Consider the following 21,348-nt stretch of genomic DNA (forward strand, 5'->3'; position numbering starts at 1 on the left):
TATTCCTAAATTCAACAAATTGTTAAGTCACAAATGATACTGTTCATGATAAATGAATAACTGTTTTGGTACAAAACTGTACTTTTGTCTGTCTCTATGTATAATTGAATAACTGTGTACACATGCATAACCTGAGGGTTATGCTATTCAACGCTAGAAGTCTAAATCTCAAAATGCACTCACTTGAGTCGCTCCTTAAACTGGAGAACATCAACCTCTGTAGTAAAAGAGATCTGGTTCAAGGCTCCAGACAGCACCCCAGCACTACCAGGCTACAATGCCTATCGCACCTTTTGGCCCCTAAATCCGGACTGAAGCCATAAAGTCGGTGGTGTATTCATCTTCATAAAAAATACGCGCACCTCCAGACTAGTTGCCTAACACAACGCATCAGAGATAACTTCAGGTACAACTAACACTGGATAAAACTGCAATCCTGGTTGTAGCCTGCTTATAGATCCCCTACAATGTCCCAAGATTTCCACTACCCTTTCATGTGCATTAAGGTTTAACCTATTGCCCTCATACTTGGAGACTTTAACTACCCCTCCATTAGCTGGGAAAGTTACTCCTGTTCCAACTCATTTGCCCGATTCCTGGAATTCATTAATTGCAATGCCCTGGACCAACTTCATCCCCACCAGAGGTAGAAACATTCTCAACCTGGTTATTACAAACATGGGGGACCGCTGCTCTATACCAGTAATCAAATCCTCCCCGATTAGATCTGACCCCAAGTTAATTAGTCGATATCCAAATCCCACTATCACCCCCCTGAGGGAAACCACATCGAAGAACTTCTCCAAAGCCTATTTTGAACTTCTAAAGACAGAAGTGACCAACTTTACGTCATCCACGCAAATGGGGAATGGGTGTATGGCTGCTGAATCATACACCAAGGCAGTGTATGAGCATTTACACAATTGCATGGATTGGGCCATACCAAATAGAACCAAAGATCCAGTCCTCCATAAAAAGGCAGCCAATCTGATGGTCCCCTGCCATTAACAAACTCTACAACAGAAGGAAAAAACTGCTGCAGAAAAGGGTAAAATCCCAAGACTGGAAAAATTCCCTTGTAAATCTCAGCAAAAAACTGAGATCAGTCATCAAATCCTCGAAAGCTAGTTACGAAAACAAAATTACTACAGATACTAAAGATTTAACCATAGGGCATTCTTTAGTTATGTCAAGAATCTGCATAACAATACGCAGAGGTGCTCTGAGCTATTGCACAGCGGCACCACTTATACTGAACCAACATGTATTACAGATATCTTGGCCGATTGGTTTAGTGCAAACTTTACCCCCCTTCACCCCCTAAAAGGCCCATCCCAATAGCTGAAGAATGCCAAATCCCTAATGTCATAGCTGCACAGGTAGAAACCGCACTGTACAAAGCCAAAAATACAGCTTCCATGGGACCTGATAATATACCCGGCTGTGTTCTACACGAATTAAAGGGAACTGGCACCACACCTGCATGCCCTGTTCAACCACAGCCTCACTTCAGGCCTTGCTCCCACCGAATGGCGCACCGCCACAATCATTCCACTCCACAAAGGAGGAGTGACTACTGACCTTGGAAACTACTGCCCCATCAGCCTGACAAGCCTGATCTGTAAGGCCATGAAGCGCATCATTATGGAACTTATAAATAGGGATATAGGGAACCTTCAAACCCTAGATCCTTTGCATTTTGTGTTTATGAAAGGCCGATCGTCTACTTAACCTGATGGACTTTAAATTTGTCACCAGAGCGGTGGATAAAGGCAAGGTAGTCCAGACTTGCTACCTTGATCTAGCTAAGGCCTTCCACACCATCCCTCAATCAGGGATCATTGGTACTCTAACCTAGGCATTAACCCCTATGTCATAAGATGGGTGGCCAACTGGCTTATGGACAGAACCCACACTATGAAAGTAGTGGACTCCAAATCTGACTACTGGGCAGTTACAAATAGCATCCCACAGGGATCTGTCCTAGGTCCTCTCCTGTTTGGGATCTACTTCTCTGAAGTTCAGGCCAACACAAAGGGACTCTTCTTAACCATATTCGGGGATGACTGCAATCTGGGAGCTATTACTGATTCTCAAGCTGATGTAGACATCCTACAAAAAGGCCTCCCAGAGACCAATGCCTGTGCCAGAACCATGGTCTTAAGCTCTATGCTAAAAAAATGCCCAGTCATGCCCTTTGGTGAAAAATATGGTGCCCATGAACTACCACACCGATGGTAGCCCACTCGACTCCCAAGACGTGATGAGATCTAGGGACAGGTAGATAGCAACCTCTCCAACAACCATTTTGTCCCTGTCATTAGAAAGTCCTTCTACGTGGCACACCTCATTACAAAAGGTTTCTCATCCAGGAAGAAAGAAGTCTTAATCCCTCTCTACTCATCCCTCATTAGATCCATTATAGAGTACAATGCCACATTTGGCATGTACCTCACTAGACCTGTACAACAACTGGAGAGGCCACAGAAATTTCTCAGAGGATCCTAGGACTCACACATGCCCTATGCAGAAAGACTCAAAACTCCAGCTTTACTCTATCTCATATCACCTACTTATAGGTGATCTCTGCTTGACATATCTAAAGTCATGTCTGACCCATTGTTGCCAGACATGCTTCATCTGAAAAAGTCCCAATTCCTCTGCACCACATGGTCCAAAGACCTCAGCCTCATCACCACAGTAAGTAGAACCTGCTGAAGGGACAGGTTCCTAACCCAGAGACTTTCCGTACTCTGGAATAAACTTCTCCATTCATGTCAAGGAGAGCACTTCAGTAGCTCTCTGTAAGAAAAAGTTTGACGAGTGCATGGGTAACAGGAAATTCACCCCAGGGATCACTTCAACATCCTTGCTTGATATGGGCACAAGGAACTAACGTCCAGCAACGGGACAACTGGGATATTCTTGGCTAGGCTTGTATTGGCTCCAGGGCCAATTAGCCTAGTATTCACCTATGAATCTGTGTGCTTGAGTAGACATTCTAAATCTAAATTACGTTAATGTTTTCTTATCCTAATACCAGCTTTCAAGAATTAGTTGATTTTCTGTCAAAACAAGTGCAGAATACTTTTAACGGCTCAGTTTCTAAGTGCACTGATGCCTTTGCATGGTTTGCATTATAGGAAAATAAACCTTCCAGGTATGGAGATGCCTTCTGCCTTTATTGAACCTCACAACACCCCTGGATGGGCTATATGTCAAACTGTTAATCTTTAGTCTTTACCTCATTCCCTCCAAATAAGCTCTGGAAATTTGTATTCTTTCTTCCAGTAGGTGGAGACTAAATTTTTTGGTAGAATGAAATTGTCCTCACATTTCGAACACAAATGTTCATATATCTGGAACCGTAGGTGTTATTAAAGAAGTATAAATTGCAAACTCTTCAGCATAAACTGTTTTTATACCAGTAGTAGTATTTAGGTTCTAGGTCTTAAACTGGATTTTGCAAGTGTTTGTAAACGCAGTAACTATTAAGTTTGTAATATTTTGTAAACCGCTTAAAATAACTCGGCAACTACTTGATGTTCTTCGTGTTTCACTGTTGCAATCATCACATTTGGTTTATCTGCTTGCAATAGTCCTCAGTCGCCTTATCAAAGTCTTGGGTCCTGCGTCTGTTGCTGTCTCATCTTCCGTGATGTCAGGTAGTCAGAGGTATAAAGCATGCAGCTGACGCCATTACATCAGTCTTTCCTGCTGTGCAGCGCCCGAAGCAGTTGCTGGTCAGCTGACTCTTGAAATTTTCGTTTTCGAGTTTCAGAACCGAAGTCTTCAACTAAAGCTAAGTACCCCATTGGGGAAACTTTGTCTTGCTCTAAACCGATGTCATTAAAAGTCAGTAACTATATTTCTTGTGTAAAGCAAATACCTCATAAAGATTTTCTTTTGTACTGTATTCCTTGCCTAGACCCTGACCATGACGTACCAAGCTGTCAGATGTTTTTCGTGTTTCACTGTTGCAGTCATTACATTTGGGTTATCTGCTGGCAGGTTGCCCTCAGTCGGCCTGAATTCCAAAGTCTTGGGTCCTGCGTCGGTTGGTGTCTTTTCTTCCATGACGTCAAGTCGTCAGGGGTATAAAACATGCAGCAGACTCCATTTTCTTCAGTCTTTCTTGCCGTGCGGTACCCGAAGCTGAAGCATTTTGCAACTGCCGGTCTGCCGACTACTGCAATATTCGAGTTGAGTTTAAAAACCGAAGTCTTCACTAAAATTAAGTACCCCATTGGGGAAACTTTTTTCTTGCTTTTTACCGATGTCTGAAACAGATTTAACTACTCAGAAATGTCGTGTGATAGCAATCCGACTACAGGAGTACATAAAAAATGGAAAGAAAAGGACAGAGAAAGGCTGTCGAGATCCAAAACCGATAACGAAGCTTCTAAGCCACTCGCCGGTTCACCGGTACTCACTGAGGCACTTTCGCAGCCCCTGATACCCGCTGCCTTAGAGTCGTAGGCCTCTACCGACACCCATGTGGAGTCCGGCATGCCGCAAGTTACTCAAGATATTGGACCAACAGATATCTCTCGGATGGGTCCGTAACAGCTGAGCAGGCACCGGCTTCTGTGGGTGTATTCAGACCTCAGCATTTGTATATCAAACCGACAGCTGCAAAGTTGAAGACAAAAGCAACTTCTAAAACTAAAAAACAGACGCATGAGCCACTTGCACAGGCCTCTATGCCTAAAAAAACAAATGATCAAAATGGCTGAAGACCTTATTACCGTGATCAGGGGTACCCATCCCCCTCCAGATAAGAGGCCTAGGTAAGACACTGATTATGAATCTTCAGATCAGGTTTCTATTTCTTCTGATTCCTCTTCTGATCAGGAATTATCTTTACCTCCCTATGAGGATTCTAATGGTGAGGAGTCTATTCCATCTGCATCTCCTCCTGAGGATTATTCATTTGGAGAAACCTTGCATACTTTGAGGGAGCATTTTCACTGGGAGAGTCAAGATGCCTCAGAATGAAAAGAGGCTCAGGGATTTCCTTCTCCGACAGCGCAAGCCTTTGGCCATTCCCCCTGTTTTAGACATTGTGGATGATGTGTTTTTGGAGTCTAGCTTGACCCCTGACTCCTTACCTCCGGCTCTCAATAAGCCTGACCGATATTACTGGGTCCCTGACTCACATAAACTTTTATTTAGAAATCCTGCTGCTGATCCTGAAACTATTTCACAGGGTCCAAAGGGAGTTAAGGCCACAACAGCAAAAAATCCTACCCCCTTTGACAGAGATTCAAGGGCACTGGACAGATGGGGAAAAAAGGTTTATACATCTGCAACCTTGGCAATCAGGGCCTTAAACTGTCAATTTCATATGCTTAAGTACCAACAACATGTTATGGGATTGCTGAAACAGAAGATGATTATTTCAGAATGTGCAGAAAATAAAGAATTGTAGGAATTATTGCATGCAGCTGAACAAGTGGGAAAGCATACTTTGCAATGTGGATGTCCTTCAAGAATGCAATGTGGATGTCCTTCAAGAATGCAACTGCAGTCCTTACATATGGGGTTGTCCTGCCTCAGGCAGCCCCCGGTCGGCCGGATTCCAAAGTCTGGGTCCGGCGTCGGCTGATGTCGCCTCCTCCCCGACGTCAGAGCGGCTGGGGTATAAAAGCATCAGCCGACGCCATCTTCCTCCGTCTTTCTTGCCGCGTGGTGCCCGAAGCAGTTCGCAAGTGCCGGTCTGTCGGCTCCTGTGTTTTTCGTATCCGAAGTCATCAAAAAGCTAAGTACCCCATTGGGGAACCTTTTTTTGCCTCAGCCGATGTCAGAAAAAACAGAAAAAGTTAATTGTCTGTCTTGTGGTAAACAAATACCTCATAAGGACTTCCATTCTTACTGCCTCCCCTGCCTTGGCCCAGACCACGACGTCCCGGCCTGTGCTGCCTGTGCTTGCTTCAATAAGCGCACACTCAGGCGCCGGGCAGAGTTTGCTGAAGACTTTTTTGGCGATAAATTCTCTTTTACCATGCCGTCGGAACATCCGACACCTCATATTTCCAAGAAACGGAAAGACCGGGACCGACATTCTCGGCCTGCGACTTCCACCGACACCACGCCAAAAACTACCGCGAGTGCATCGGTCTCTTCTGAGGCGGTTGTTCCACCGCCCCGGACCGACGACACCGCTTTACCGATCACTCCGGCCCCGGAGACTGCGCCGGTGCCGGTTGTTGATTTTCCTCCAGAAACTGAAACCCAAGATTTGCCTGAGACCATACCGGTGGACAAGGTTACTCCAGCACGTGGGGCAGCTAGGCCCCTTATGTCTGTCTATCAAGGCCTACACACGTGCTAAGGCTGCCAGCCAGGCTAAGTCTCACCCTCCTAAAGCTTTGCCTCAGCCCACTACTGATAAGCAAATCATGACTTTAGCTGCAGATTTAATTTCCTTAATCAGAGACTCCCAGGCCCATCCTGACAGAGGTTCTCAGCCACCTTCAGACAAAAGGCCCAGGGTTGAGCATACAGACACCCTTTCTTCAGATGAAGCCTCTGGTGACTCTGATCACTCAGATACCCAGGAAGAGTCCTTCCAGGCCTACGAGGATTCTGATGCGGGGGAATCTATCCCTTCTGCTTCTCCTCCTGAGGATATTTCTTTTGGGGAAATTCTACACTCCATGAGAGAGCATTTTCAGTGGCAAGGTAAGGAATTCTCCGACTCCAGGAAACGGCTTCTTACCTTCCTTAAGCTTCCCCAACACAGGCCTTAGCTATCCCTCCAGTGTTAGATGTACTGGATGATGTGCACTCAGACTCGAGTGCTTCTCCTGATTCTCTCCCCCCTGCTCCTGTCAAGCCGGACAGAGATACTACAGGGTTCCTGAAACTCACAAGCATTTCTTTAAGGCCCATTCTGTAGATCTAGAAACTATTTCCCAGGGACCCAAAGGGGTGGCCACATCCACGGCCAAAAATCCTTTGTCCTCAGACAGGGAAGCTAGGTCCCTGGAGAGGTGGGGCAAAAAGGTTTATACCTCAACCACTCTTGCCATGAGGGCCCTTAATTGCCTTTTTCATATGTTTCAGTGTCAGGATTTCTTGATGGATGATTTGCAGAAAAAGTTAGTCTCTCCTGAGCCTTTAGGTAGAAAGGCCTTGCAGGATTTGGTCCATAACGCACAGCAGGTTAGCAATAATTTTCTTCAGTGTGGTTATGATGCATTGGAAGCTTCATGTAGGGCATCTATGACAGGGGCCGTCATACGTAGACATGCATGGTTAAAAGAACAGGCATTGACAGATCATGTTAAAGTAAAGCTTCTAGATGCACCACTGGAAAAACACAAGCTATTTGGTGCTAATGCTCAAGATGTGTTGAAATCAATTGAGGAAAAGGCTAAATCAGTGCAAACAGTCAAGGATTTCCTCAAGGTTCAGCCACCAAGGTTCAGCAGGAATTGGCCGTCTAAGAATTGGTCCTTTCCGGACACTGACAAGTTTCAAAGGGGGGAAAAAAGGGCGTGCCTGAGGAAGAGGGCAATATAGAGGCTCCTACAGGGGACGCCAATGGCAACCGACTAATCAGAGAGGTGGCGCAGGGACTTCCCCTGCTCCACAGGGACAATCACAATGACTTGACTTTGACACCGCCGACCAAGGCTCAAAGAGAAGCACCTTTAGGCGGAAAATTATCCTTATTTTCAAAAAATTGGCACATTTTAACAAAGGACAAATGGATTCTGGACATAATAGACCAAGGCTACAGGTTCCACTTCCATACTTTACCAACAAGACAAGGCATGCCAAACCTGCCACAAAATCTAAGGGCAGAGGCATTCAAACAAGTTTCAAAGCTGATACAAATCAAAGCAATAGAAAAGGTTTCTCCTCAGGAACAAGGCCAGGGATTTTACTCAAGACTGTTCCTTGTTCCAAGAAAAGAAAACCAATGGAGACCTATACTGGACTTGTCCGCTCTAAACACTTTTCTCGTTGTACCAAAATTCAAAATGCTGACGCTACAGCAACTCCTTCCCATGCTGGGCAAGGGGTCTTGGCTGGTTACTCTGGACCTCAAGGAGGCATACCTGCATGTCCCAGTCAGACACAGTTGCAGAAGATACCTCAGATTTCTTGCAGGGTCAGAGCATTATCAATTCTCAGCATTGCCTTTTGGCTTATCTACTGCGCCCAGAGTATTCACGAAATGCCTGGCATCAGTAATTGCACACTGCAGACTCCAGGGGATACAAATATACCCTTACCTGGACGACTGCCTTATACAAGCGGACAGCAAACAAGCCTTGACAAAAAACTTGAATTATGTCATTTACTTACTACAGGCTTTGGGATACACAGTCAAGTTATTCACTTACTACAGGCTTTGGGATACACAGTCAACTTACAAAAATCAAGACTACTGCCATCCCAACAAATAATTTTTCTAGGAGCCAAACTAGACACAGAATCACAAATGGCTTACCTCACAGAAGAGAAGCAAGAACAATTACCACATTACTTCAAAAGTCTAGCAAAGCTCACCCAGATGACTGCAAGGAAAATCCTGCAGGCCCTGGGTTTCATGGCATCTTGCATTCTACTGATTCCACTGGCAAGACTACGCATGAGAACTACAATGGTACCTAAAAAGTTTATGGTCTCAACACAGCCACAACTTAGAAGCAATTATCCCACTCATCCCATGTCTACAAAGGGAATTTTTGTGGTGGGCCCAAGCAAGCCAGTTAAACAAAGGTATGCCTTTCAACAAACCTCAAACAAGCCAAACCATTACAACAGACGCCTCAGACCATGGATGGGGGGCGCACATGGAGGGCAGATGCATTCAAGGGCAATGGGCCCCCCAGGAAGTACATCTACACATCAATCAAAAAGAGATGTTAGCAGTGATTCATGCAATCGAGGCCTTCGGAAAATATCTTCAACAAGGTCATCTGCTAATAAAGGCAGACAACACCACTGTTATGTGGTACATAAACAAGCTGGGAGGTACTCATTCTTACCCCCTTTGCAGACTAACAAAGACTCTTTGGGGAAAAGTCCCTGAAACTGAACATACAGCTGCAATCCCAGTTTGTTCCGGGCAGGGACAATGTTCTGGCGGACAGTCTAAGCAGAAACATTCTGGACCCGCACGAATGGATGTTGCATCCAGACATTTTTGCACAAATAACTCATGCATGGGGGAGGCCGGACAATAGATCTCTTTGCCTCCCACCTCAATCATAATCTGAAAAAGTTCTGCTCGAGAACACACCATCCACAAGCCTGGAGAATAGATGCTCTCTCATTCATCTGGAACTCTCTTAACAATCTATGCATTCCCACCTCTACCATTAATGACCAAGGTGTTACTGAAGATCGAAGCAGAGCAACCGAAAGGCATCTTAATAGCTCCAGATTGGCCAAGGCAGCACTGGTACCCATTACTAAGGAGCATAGCTTGCACCAAGCCGTGGCCCCTGCCTCAATGGCCTCTACTCTTGACTCAGCACAATTACAGGACGGTTCATCCCAACCTGCAAACTCTGCAGCTGACAGCTTGGAGGGTTCCATGATTTCTCCCCATGTCTCTCTTTCCAAGGAAGTTCAACAGATATTATTGGAAGCACGCAGACCTTCCACCAGAAAGACGTATTCAGCCAAATGGAAGAGATTCAACATCTGGAATACCAACAGGGGACAGGATGCATCAGTAATGAGCATCCCACAGATACTGGAATACTTGGCAGAAATGCTGCATAATGGGCTTTCCTATTCTTCCATAAAAATACACGCTTCAGCAATTTCAGCAAAATACAACACTGATCCACCTGTGTTTTCACATGCTTTGCTAAGACAATTTCTAAGAGGAATAAAGAATATCAAACCTCCCAGAAAACCACCACTGCCTGCATGGGACCTCAACTTCGTGTTGGAAAAATTAACTCTTCCTCCTTTTGAACCAGAAGCATCTTCAGAATTGCAATTTCTTTCCTGGAACAGTTTTCCTGTTCACAATTACCTCAGCAAGCAGAGGTTTCGGAGATACAGGCCCTCATGGCAGTACCTCCATTCCTCATTTTTCATCAGGACAGGGTTTCTTTAAGAACCAATCCTTCTTTTATGCCAAAAGTGATATCCAGGGTGTCTCTAAATCAAGCAATTCACCTGCCTACTTTCTTCCCCACTCCTCAAAATAAAGGGGAAAAGCTGCTGCACACTTTGGACATGAACAGACAACTACGCTACTACTTGGACAGAACAAAGGCCAACAGAAAGTCTGGAGTGCAAGGAAAGGCAATTTCCAAAAAAACTATTTCAAAATGGATTGGACATTGCATCCGATTCTGTTGTTCTTTCCATGGAAAGGGTGTGCCAGCCAATATCAGGCCACACTCCAGAGCTACAGCCACCTCCACAGCCTTCCTAAGAGGGGTGGCTACAAAGGACATTCTAGAAGCTGCTACATGGAGCTCCGTGCATACATTTTCCAAGCACTACAACCTGCCTTTATATTCCAGATCCCGAGCAGGCTTTGCTTCGGCAGTCCTGCAGGGCATTTTAGCTACACCATCCGTATCTTAGAGCCTACCACCCCCAGCTTGGCTATGGTATTCAACCTATATGTAAGGACTGCAGTTGCATTCTTGAAGGACATAGTACAGTTTTGTACCTACCATAAATGTAGATGTCCGATAGATATGCAACTGCAGTCAGGTTTTCCCTCCCTCCTACCCCTCTGTGTATTGGGTCCACTTCCCTCCTTTTATACTTAGCTGGGGATATCTGTTATGGTGTATCTGTTTATTGCTATTGTGTGTGTCTGGAAATTTTATCCAGTTCTAAAATGTACCTTTCCTTGGAGGGCACCTGGCATCTGGGGCAAGAAACACCGAGGAAGATGGCGTTGGCTGATGCTTTTATACCCCAGCCGCTCTGACGTCGGGGTGGAGGCGATATCAGCCGACGCTGGACCCAGACTTTGGAATCCGGCCGACTGAGGGCTGCCTGAGGCAGTACAACCCCATATGTAAGGACTGCAGTTGCATATCTGTCAGACATCTACATTTATGGTAGGTACAAAACTGTACTTTTTGATTCGTTAGAGGCCTCCTGCAGGGCCGCAGTTACTGGATCTGTGATTAGGAGGCATGCCTGGTTAAAGGAACAAAATTTGCCTGATCGTGTTAAAGCTGAATTGCTAGATGTACATTTTCAGCATGATTCTCTGTTTGGTATAAAGGCAGAAGAGGTTTTAAAGATAATGGAAGACAAAGCTAAGTCTATGCAAACTGTTAGACTTCTTACAAGTGCAGCCACCAAGATTCAGTAGACACTGGCCTACAATAAAATTGGTCCTTTCCAGTGTTGGAGCTCAAAGGGGCAAATCCAGATGCCCTGAGGGTTCCAGATACCAGGCGCAAATCTCATACAGGTCAAAGCAATGGGGCGCATCCACCTCCAAATCTGAAGGATATAAAGCGCAAACCTACAGAAAGCAATCCCAATGACTTCCTTCTGCTTACACCAAGCATTTATCTTTTGGCAGCACCCATAGGGAGAAAATAAGCAGTTTTTTTCTCAAAATTGGCAGTTAACCCAGGGCAAGTGGGTACTAAACATTGGATCACAGGGATACAGATTCTATTTCCACACTCTGCCAATGGCAATTTATTGGCCATATCTGCCCAAAAATCAATGGGCAGAGGCACAGAAACAGGTTACGTCCCTCATGGATATGGGGGCCATTCAGACAGTACCAGAACAGGAAAAAGGACAAGGTTTTTACTCAAGACTGTTCTTGATACCCAGAAAGGACAAGGTCTGGCGGCCAATACTGGATTTATCTGTTTTGAACATGTAGCTGGACATTCCAAAATTCAAAATGCTGACTTTGCAGCAGCTTCTGCCTATGCTGGGCGAGAATGCTTGGCTGGTGACTTTAGACCTAAGAGAGGCATACCTGCGTGTCCCAATAAGACAGCCATGCAAAAGATACCTCAGATTCAAGGCTAGCTTAATGCATTACCAATTCTCTGCACTGTCCTTTGGCTTATCTACTGCGCCCAGAGTCTTTACAAAGTGCCTGGCACCAGTAATTGCATTTTGCAGACAAAGTAGTATACAGATATACCCTTACTTGGACGACTGTCTCATTCAAGCAGAGAACAAGGACACACTTCGACACCTGGCATTTGTGAAAGGGCTTCTAACATGCCCTAGGGTACACAATAAACGAAAAGAAATCACAACTGGTACCCTCTCAAAAGATAAAATTCCTGGGTGCAAGCTTGAATGCAACTACCCAGATGGCCCACCTCACGCCAGACAAACAAAGGCAACTGACTACTTAGTTCAAATTGATGGCAACAAAAACCCAGTCTTCTGCAAGACAAATTCTGCAGGCTATGGGCTTCATGGCATCCTGCATCCTACTAATTCCATATGCAAGACTGCATGTGAGGAAACTTCAGTGGTACCTAAAACGTTTATGGAGTCAGCATTTACACAGTCTGGAAACAATGATTCCTCTCATTCCTTGCCTGCAACAGGAGTTTCTATGGTGGGCAAAGGCCTGTCACCAAAACATGGGACGGCCCTTCACTCTACCCCCTGCCAGCCAAACCTTAACAGATGCATCAGATTATGCCTGGGGGGGCCACATGGCAGGAAAATGCATTCAAAGCATATGGGTACCAAAACAAATGCATCTACATATCAACCAGAAAGAGATGCTAGCTGTTCAAAATGCCGTAACAGCCTTCAAGGACTTATCTCATCCAGGACAACTACTGATAGACGGACAACACCACAGTCATGTGGTATATAAACAAGCAAGGGGGCGCACACTCATACCCCCTTTGCAGATTAGCCATGGCACTGTGGGGCACAGCTTTGACCTTCCAGATACATCTTAAAGCTCAATTCCTGCCATGAAAACAAAACATTCTGGCAGACTATTTAAGCAGAAACCTTATGGATCCTCACGAGTGGAAACTAAATCCACAAGTCTTCAACATAACAGAGAAATGGGGGAGCCCAGACATCTATTTGCCTCTCCTCAAAATTATCAATTGAAAAGATTCTGCACAAGAATTTGTCACAGACAAGCATGGAAAGTGGACACCCTATCCTTCAGTTGGAAAAACTATCAGTTTACACATTTCCTCCTCTGCCTCTTCTACCCAGGGTCCTCGTGAAAATCAGACAAGAGAAGCCAAAGATATTAATTGCCCCGGACTGGCCCTGCCAATACTGGTATCCAATCCTAAGGAACTTGTAATGTGTAAAAATCTGTTAAACCAGTTTACTGTGTAATTTAATCCTGACTTGTGCTCAGGATAAACTGTAACCTGTGGAACTTGTTTAACTTGCTTCATTATGTAATCTTTGTAAATAGTCTGTAATATGTAATGCTGGTATGTAATGCTGTATCTGCTTACCCTTGGAGCTTTTCTCCCCGGGCCTCCGCTGAAAATGAACATGCATCCAGGCGGACTATCCCGGTCAACAAATGTAAAATAAAATAAACTTGTCTCAATACCCACCTTGGACCTTGCCTCAAAGACCACAACTACTGTCCCAGCAAAACAATCAGATCCTGCACAATCAACTACAGACTCTGAACCTGGCAGCATGGCTAATAATGTAATCATACAAACGACACCTTTCAGTAAAGCTGTGATGGATATCATTTTGGAAGCCAGAAGGCCTAGTACTAGAACATCTTATGCTGACAAATTGAAGAGAAGAGATTCTGTGCTTAGAATCGAGCACAAGGAGCTGATACAGCAGAACCACATATTCCTCGCATATTACAATACTTAACTGAGTTGCTGACAAAGGCCTATCTTTCTCATCAATCAAAATCCATGCCTCTGCCATTTCGGCTCATTACAATACAGAGCCACCTATCTTTTCTCATCCTTTACTAAAGCAGTATCTTAGAGGAGCCAAAAATGTAAGGCCTCCTTAGATCACCATTACCAGCATGTGACCTCAATTATGTGTTGGAAAAGCTCACCCTGCCTCCATTTGAACCAGCTGCTACCTCTGATATAAAGTTCTTATCATGGAAGACAGCTCTGCTACTAGCAATTACTTCAGCAAGAAGAGTTTCAGAGCTACAGTCACTCATGGCTTTAGAGCCTTTTATCATATTTTACCCAGACAGGGTGTCTCTGAGGACAAATCCTACTTTTATGCCTAAGGTGGTTTCCAGTGTGGCTCTTAACCAAACAATTCATCTGCCAACTTTTTGTCGAAATCCGCAGAACAAAGGAGAGAGAATTCTGCATTCCTTGGACATACACACACAGCTAAGATTCTACTTGAGCAGGACTGAAGCTCTAAGAAAAACTGAGCAATTACTAGTGTCATATGCTGCAGGATCAGAAGGAAAGGCTATTTCAAAGCAGACAGTTTCAAAGTGGATAAGCCACTGCATCCATTTCTGCTACTTACACCATGGTAAACCTGTACCCAAGGGCATTGGGTCTCATTCCACCAGAGCTGCAGCTACTTCAGCAACCATTCTCAGAGGAGAATCAACCAAAGACATTTTAGAGGCTGCTACTTGGAGATCTTTTCATACCTTTACAAAGCATTACCATTTGCCTTTCTACTCTAAGTCCAGGGCAGGCTTTGCCACTGCAGTGCTGCAGGGCCTTATAGCCGCACCAAATACTGTTTAGCTCCAGCCTCCCAACCATAGCATTGGGATTCTACCCAAATGTAATGACTGCAACAGTGAAACACGAAGAACATAATACAGTTGTGTACACTTACCATAAATGTAGATGTTAGTGTATTAAGTGTTGCAGTCCAGGTTACCCTCCCGCCATCCCTCTGTCATTCTACAGTTTATCTTTCCTTCTCTATCTTCTACAACCTATGTGGTGTATTTGCTTGTAGATGAAGGTAGTTTATACTGATGCATGTATGTATGTGTGTATATATATATATATATATATATATATATATATATATATATATATATATATATATATATATATATAGCTAGCTACCCTTCTGGGGTCACCTGACATTGGGGACAAGAAAAGCTAAAGAAAATGGTGTCGGCTGCATGCTTTATACCCCTGACTACCTGATGTCAAGGAAGATGAGACAGCAACTGATGCACGACCCAAGACTTTGATAATCAGGCTGACTGAGGGCTACTGCAAGCAGATAACCCAAATGTTGATGACTGCAACAGTGAATACACTCTAACATTTACATTTATGGTAAGTGTACACAACTGTACTTTACACATACTGTCAGCAGCAGTTTGTTTATCCAGATGAGCGATTTCATATGAGGCTAAATGGTTCTGTCTGTGCTACTTGATTGTCGAGATATTTAGAAACATTTGAAATTTGACACTAAATATTATATGAATAACTATATCTTTATCTGCACTAGACAGAGACCAGTACAGTTATTTGTCATCGCGTAAGCTTTAAGATGAAATCTCTGAAAACTTGTAGCATGGTTTTGGAGTTTAGTGCAAATATGAACAAGCAGTATATGATGCCTAGGGGTGTCAGTAGGATGTAAATGCAGAAACACCTGGAGCCATCACTTAACTGTAAAGAGGTAGGGAAATACCAATTTCCAGCTTGGAATGTGTGTTAGTATTGATCTGCTGTGACATCTGTTTTAAACTTGCTGGTTTGGCAAACCTGAAAGTTTTTCTTGAAGATTTTCTACCTGTTGGCCATCACCTAAGCTGTCAGATTTTCTCAAGGTACAGCTCTGTTTCTGAACATGTTTTTTTTTTTTTTCTTTTTTGTTACTTTAAAAACTGCTTTTCAGCTGCTGGTTGTTGAAAATAGGGGAACATGACCTTTGTACATAGAATGGTTCCAGTTTGGTATTGTTGCTCTTGGACTTGAGCGCAACAAAACAAGATCAGCTGTCTGCTTTCCATTGGAAACAATATTTTGCCCATTACCAAACATATCCTTTTCATGCGCCTTATCTGCTTGGCTTTCATCACAGAAGGTCAGTAGGCCCTTAAGCAGTGAAGGGGACACTGCACTATGCTATAGATTGGGTTCTTGCAGTGGGGGGGCTTATTCCTTCCCATATCTCTCTTTTTGCTGTTGTAGTAGGTCCCTACTGTAACTTTTGCTTATAGTACTTGTCGGTCAGTATATTTCTTGTTGATGCAGTGGCATGTTTGAGTTGTGGTCGCAGAGGAGATTTTGTGTTCTTTAGCCAAATTGCAAAGAAATTGTGCCTGGATCAGAAAATGCTTGCACGTTTTGTTTTGGAGCTCAAGATTTTGAAGAATAGCCACATGACGATTACAGGAAGAATGTCTGTGCGTAATTAGGGTGTCTCTTACTGTTGAACTGATTGTGAGCATACTTTGTCTTATGTTGTTGGGCTACTTGGATAACCAATCCAAGACCAGTAACTGTAAGAGAATGATGGCCTTGATTAGTTGATCTTTCTGCTTTTTGTAATTTTCTGTATTTCTTCTTCTTCAGATACTTCTTCAGCATCAGAGACCGAGACCAATACCACACAACTGAAACAGCAGCGGCCTAAGGTGCAGCCCAAAAATTCAGTGCCATCACGTCATTTTACATCTCCTCAACCAAAGAAACCTAGAATGTCCAGATGTGGAGAGTGCAAAGGCTGCCAGACATTAGAAGACTGTGGAAAATGTGTGAACTGTTTAGACAAACCCAAGTTTGGAGGACGAAACACAAAGAAGCAGTGCTGTGTGTAAGTTGTATTAAAACTTTTTGTATGATTTCCGTGACCTGTATATGTAGTATAATATTTTTTTTTTTTTTTTTTTTTTTGCTGCTAACGTCTGATATGAAAGTTTCCTTACAGTACCTGAGCATGACCCTTTCTACACAGTCTATGCAGTATACCAGGCAGGTGGACTGAAATGAAGCTGGCAAGGGATTCCCTACTATGCCTGTGTTTTTCTTTGCTCTTCAAGCAAAGAGAAGGGGGTACAGATGAGCTTGACAGGCAAAGAACAGCTTGAGCCATGTCTCCCCAAGTCATGCTGTTAGGAGAGGCCACACCTGCTCTTTCTGCCTGCCCCCATCAGTCCAGTTCATTGTTGGAGTCCTGGCCTCTACAAGAGCATCATCCTGGACAGTTTCTACTCCCTGTCTTCTGTCAGTACCATGAGTCATCTGAGCCACAAATGAAACTGGTCACCTAGATTATAGTCAGTGATTTATCTCTCTACATCACCACACTAGCTCACATGTTAATGTTAACTGCTGAACTTTATTACGTGTGTGGATGTTTACAATCCAGCCTGCATTATTTGTCCTTTGCTTTCTTGACTCTACATGTATACCTTTGTTACAGTAGTCTGTGGTTTCTCCAGCATACCTGGTACAGACCTTATGAAAAGGATTAAATATCTCCGCCCCAATTGTTTTAATTGTTTATCTCTGTTACGTAGTGTAACTGCAAATGACAAACGACCTAGCGCAGGCATGCCTCTGGATGGGCAGTAACCTAGGCGTCTTCTTGAGCTTTAATATAATTTGGTTGTTTGGCAATGTCTTGTTAGTGATGACTACATGATGAACACCATACTGTTTCCTGTTATTTTTGTGCTTTATACTTGCATTCCTTTACAGAGAAAGGAATAGTGAATATGGACTAGATGTAAAAACCCATAGTTTGAGAGAAAATTGTAGACTGTTAATCCTTTTAAACTGGATCAGCAGTAAACATCATGTCAGTCTAGCATAAGTAACACACTGTTCAAACACCAGCCCAGAGAATGAGAAAGAGGGAAATACCAGGTATATTTGATGTCCCCTAAACTAGTCACGTTAAAGTTTAGGGTTATGAAGTTTATATTACAAAAGAATGTATAGCAGAGTAGATCTCATTTTCAGCAGAAAAGTATTTACACGTAAAGTTTCAAACTGAAGATCTGTTGCATTTCAAGTCTTATGAGTTTTCTGTTTAGTCCCCAATGCATTTCTGTCTCAGTCCCTTACCCTGTATGTTTGAGCAAGGCATTTTGAGTTTACATTGTCACTCCCTCATTTAATAATATTTCATTGCCCTTGTACCCTTTTACCTACCTTTGCCCGCCCTTTTCACTTGCACCTGTTCCCTCTTAATGTCCAACATTTTCACTTTAATAGACTGATGCTTTTCATGGTAATGACTGATGTATCAAGTGAGGAGATGAGCAGTTTTAAAGTCACCAGGCATGTTGCAGTGGGGAGAGGTGAAAATCGTCTAAATTGAAAGGCTCATTCCAGTTGAGATTTCTTGTTTTTAGTATCTTCAGCACAGTTCTGAAATTTTCTCTGATTTATCCATACCTCTAATCCTCTTAGCAGAAGAAATCTGGACAGGGCAAAAATTAATTGGGGGGGGGGGGCAGGGGCAGGCAAAGGTCAAAAAATAGGGAAAGATTTTAAATATTGCCCTTATAAACCAGTTTTGTATTAGCATGGATTTTTTTGAAGGATATTGAATCTGAAACTGAAGTGTCTACCATTGTTTAAATAACTTCAGTCCTCCAAGATTATCCAGAAAACTGCAGATTAACATTATCAGACTAAAGTTTCAACATTCTACGAAGTCTGGGTAGTTAAGAGGTATGACTTCGCCTGATGTCAACATGCAGTGCTTCTGGTGCACATCATGTCTTGACTAGAAGGGTGTGCTGTACACCTACACACTTTCCTCCTGTTATGCTCATACCGTTTAATTTTTATTTCTTAATGAGAATTTATAGAAATCATCTTTGCTCATTAGTTAAAAAGCAGGCGTTGAAACAGAGTATTCCTGAAGTCATCACATCTCACTAAGTCAAGACCCACACCAACATTATCTGCATTTATTTGGGAGGCACAAAGTAAAACGCTGTTTAAGACGATAGTATCCTAGTCCAGCCATCTCCAGGAAATGAGACAAAAAATACTGTTTTTAGCACTGTATAGAAGATAGCTCAGAAGGATGGTCACCTCATTGACTTGTGTATGAGAGAGGCAATTTGCATGATTGATCTTGACTGTTTGATGGGCATTTTGGAGAAGGTAGATTAAAATAGGCACTAACACAAGCTTTCCCTTACAGAGTTCACTTGTGAGATGGCCTCATGCTCCTTACGAGTAGTGAACAGACATCAGCTAACGGGGATTTGACCCTTCATGCTTAGTTTGTCGAGGAGAAAAGTGCAACCTCAGGAACCATCTTGTGTGTAGTATCCTGGGGTGTGAGCTGTCACCTTCCTTTATTTGAGGTATCCATAGCTTAACTGTATCTAACAGCTTCCCACTCTGTGATTTCTGGAGCTTCCTTGATGGTTTGTCAGTTGAAATCAACTTTGGATTCTTTCTGTTGAATTCACCACATCTGCCATTAGTCAAGGAAAGCTTGCCAGCTAGTTTTTAGGAGCCTGTGGCAGATGTTCTTAGTGTTTCACTGTTGCAGTCATCACATTTGGGTTATCCCTCGAGGGTAGCCCTCAACTGACCCGAATACCCGAGGCTTGGTATTTCTGCATCAGTTGCTGTCGCTTCAGGACTGACGTCAAGTCGTCAGTAGTATAAAGTAAGACCGCCGATGTCATTACATCAGTTTTTCATGCCGTGGAGCCCAAGGCAGAAGCAGTTTGCAAGAGTGCTGGTCGGCCGCTACCTGAGTTTCATTTACCAACCTGAAGACGAATTCTTCTAAAGCGAAGTACCCAGTTGGGGATTCTTTATTCTTGCACTAACTGATGTCAGAAAAAGTTAACAATTATCTCTCCTGTGGAAAGCAAATACCACACCAAGACTTTCATTCTTACTGCTTCAATTGTTTTGGCCTACACCATGACATCTCCCGCTGTTGCTTCTGTGCTTTGTTCAATGCCAGAACTATCTGTCGTCGGGCCCTTATTGTAGCTAGATATTTTTGTTTACAGTCCGCGAACTCTGATATGGCTTCGGTAAGCTATCTGACAGCAGATCTTCTGAAAAAACGTAAAGATAAAGACAGAGACAGACCGCAATGGTCCAGAGCTACCGACTATGATCCCGTTAAGCTAGTCGTCAGTTCTCCAGTCCTCAGAGAGGTGCTTTTGCAGCCCCTGATGCCCGCTTCTCTGGATTCACAGGCCACTACCGAGACCCTTTCGGAGGCCGGTATGCTGCAAAACTCTTCGACTAAGGATCCTGAGGTCATCTCTACCTTGGATGGGTCTGGAGCCACTGAGCAGGCACTGGCTTCCGAATAAGTCCTTCGCACTACCTATTCTCTACAAACCGACATCTTCTTTCGCAACTACAGTTCTTTTGAAAACAACAGAGTTTCTTAGCCCCAGGGTACGAACCACACCAAAGAAACCAACAACCCAGTCTCAGGCACCTGCTTCTTTGCCTCAGTCTCCGATGCTTAAAATGGTGGAAGACCTTATGCTGATCTGGGGAAACAAAGCTACCCCTTCCAAAAGGAAGAGAGGTCTGTCCCCTTGAGTTATGTCTGAACAAAAGTCAGATGAGACTGATGCATTTGAATATGAAGGCATGCAACTCCTCTGTACTTATGAGGATTCTGATGCAGAGGATTCCATCCCTTCAGCCACTTCTCCCTGAGGATTTTTCCTTTGGGGGAACCTTTCATACCTTAAGGGAACATTTCCAATGGGAGAGTCAGGACTACCGTCTGTCTAAAAAGACACTGGGAATTCTTACATCTTCCAAAACACAGACCCTCGGTCATCCCCCCAGTCCTGGATGTTGTGCAGGATGTTTCCCTGGAATCCAGCTCGACTCCTGACACCCTTCCTCCTGCACCCAGAAAACCAGACAGGTACTACAGAGTCCCGGATTCTCTCAAATTCCTTTTTAAAAAGTCTACTGCTGACCCTGAGGTAATTTCTCAAGGGCCTAAAGGGATTAAAGCAACATCTGCTAAGAATCCCACCCCATCAGATAGGGATTCCCGAACACTAGACAGATGGGGTAAAAAAGTGTACACCTCAGCTACTCTTGCTATCAGGGCACTAAATTGTCAGTTCCACATGCTAAAATTGCAGCAACATACCCTGGTACTCCTCAAACAAAAAAGTCTTCCTTCCCGGCTTGTGCAGAATCTAAAGCGTTATAAGAGTTAATGCATTCTGCAAGTCAAGTAACAAAACACACCTTGCACTGAGGGTTTGATGCCCTTGAAGCTTCTTGCAGGGCAGCAGTCACCGGATCGGTCATTAGAAGGCATGCATGGTTTAAGGAACAGCCCTTGCCAGACCATGTCAAATCTAAATTGTTAGATGGCCCCTTGCACAAAGACAACTTGTTTGGGCACTAAGGCAGAAGAGGTCTTAAGATTGAAGAACAAGCGAAATCTATGCAGACAGTTAAGGATTTC

At 43.8% G+C, this 21,348-nt stretch overlaps 1 protein-coding gene across 1 annotated transcript in view; it reads left to right on the top strand.

The window, feature by feature from the left end:
* KMT2B (lysine methyltransferase 2B) overlaps positions 1-21,348 on the top strand; it is a gene marked incomplete in the record, with an annotated part of 4,527,268 nt that overhangs the window by 752,423 nt on the left and 3,753,497 nt on the right. Inside the window, 1 exon segment of the mRNA XM_044079325.1 lies at positions 16,482-16,722. Within this exon segment, the coding sequence (XP_043935260.1) occupies positions 16,482-16,722 (241 nt within the window).

This window comes from Protopterus annectens, chromosome 8.part0, assembly GCF_019279795.1.
Source record: "Protopterus annectens isolate FY-2018-M chromosome 8.part0, PAN1.0, whole genome shotgun sequence".
Taxonomy (NCBI): Eukaryota; Metazoa; Chordata; order Ceratodontiformes; family Protopteridae; genus Protopterus; species Protopterus annectens.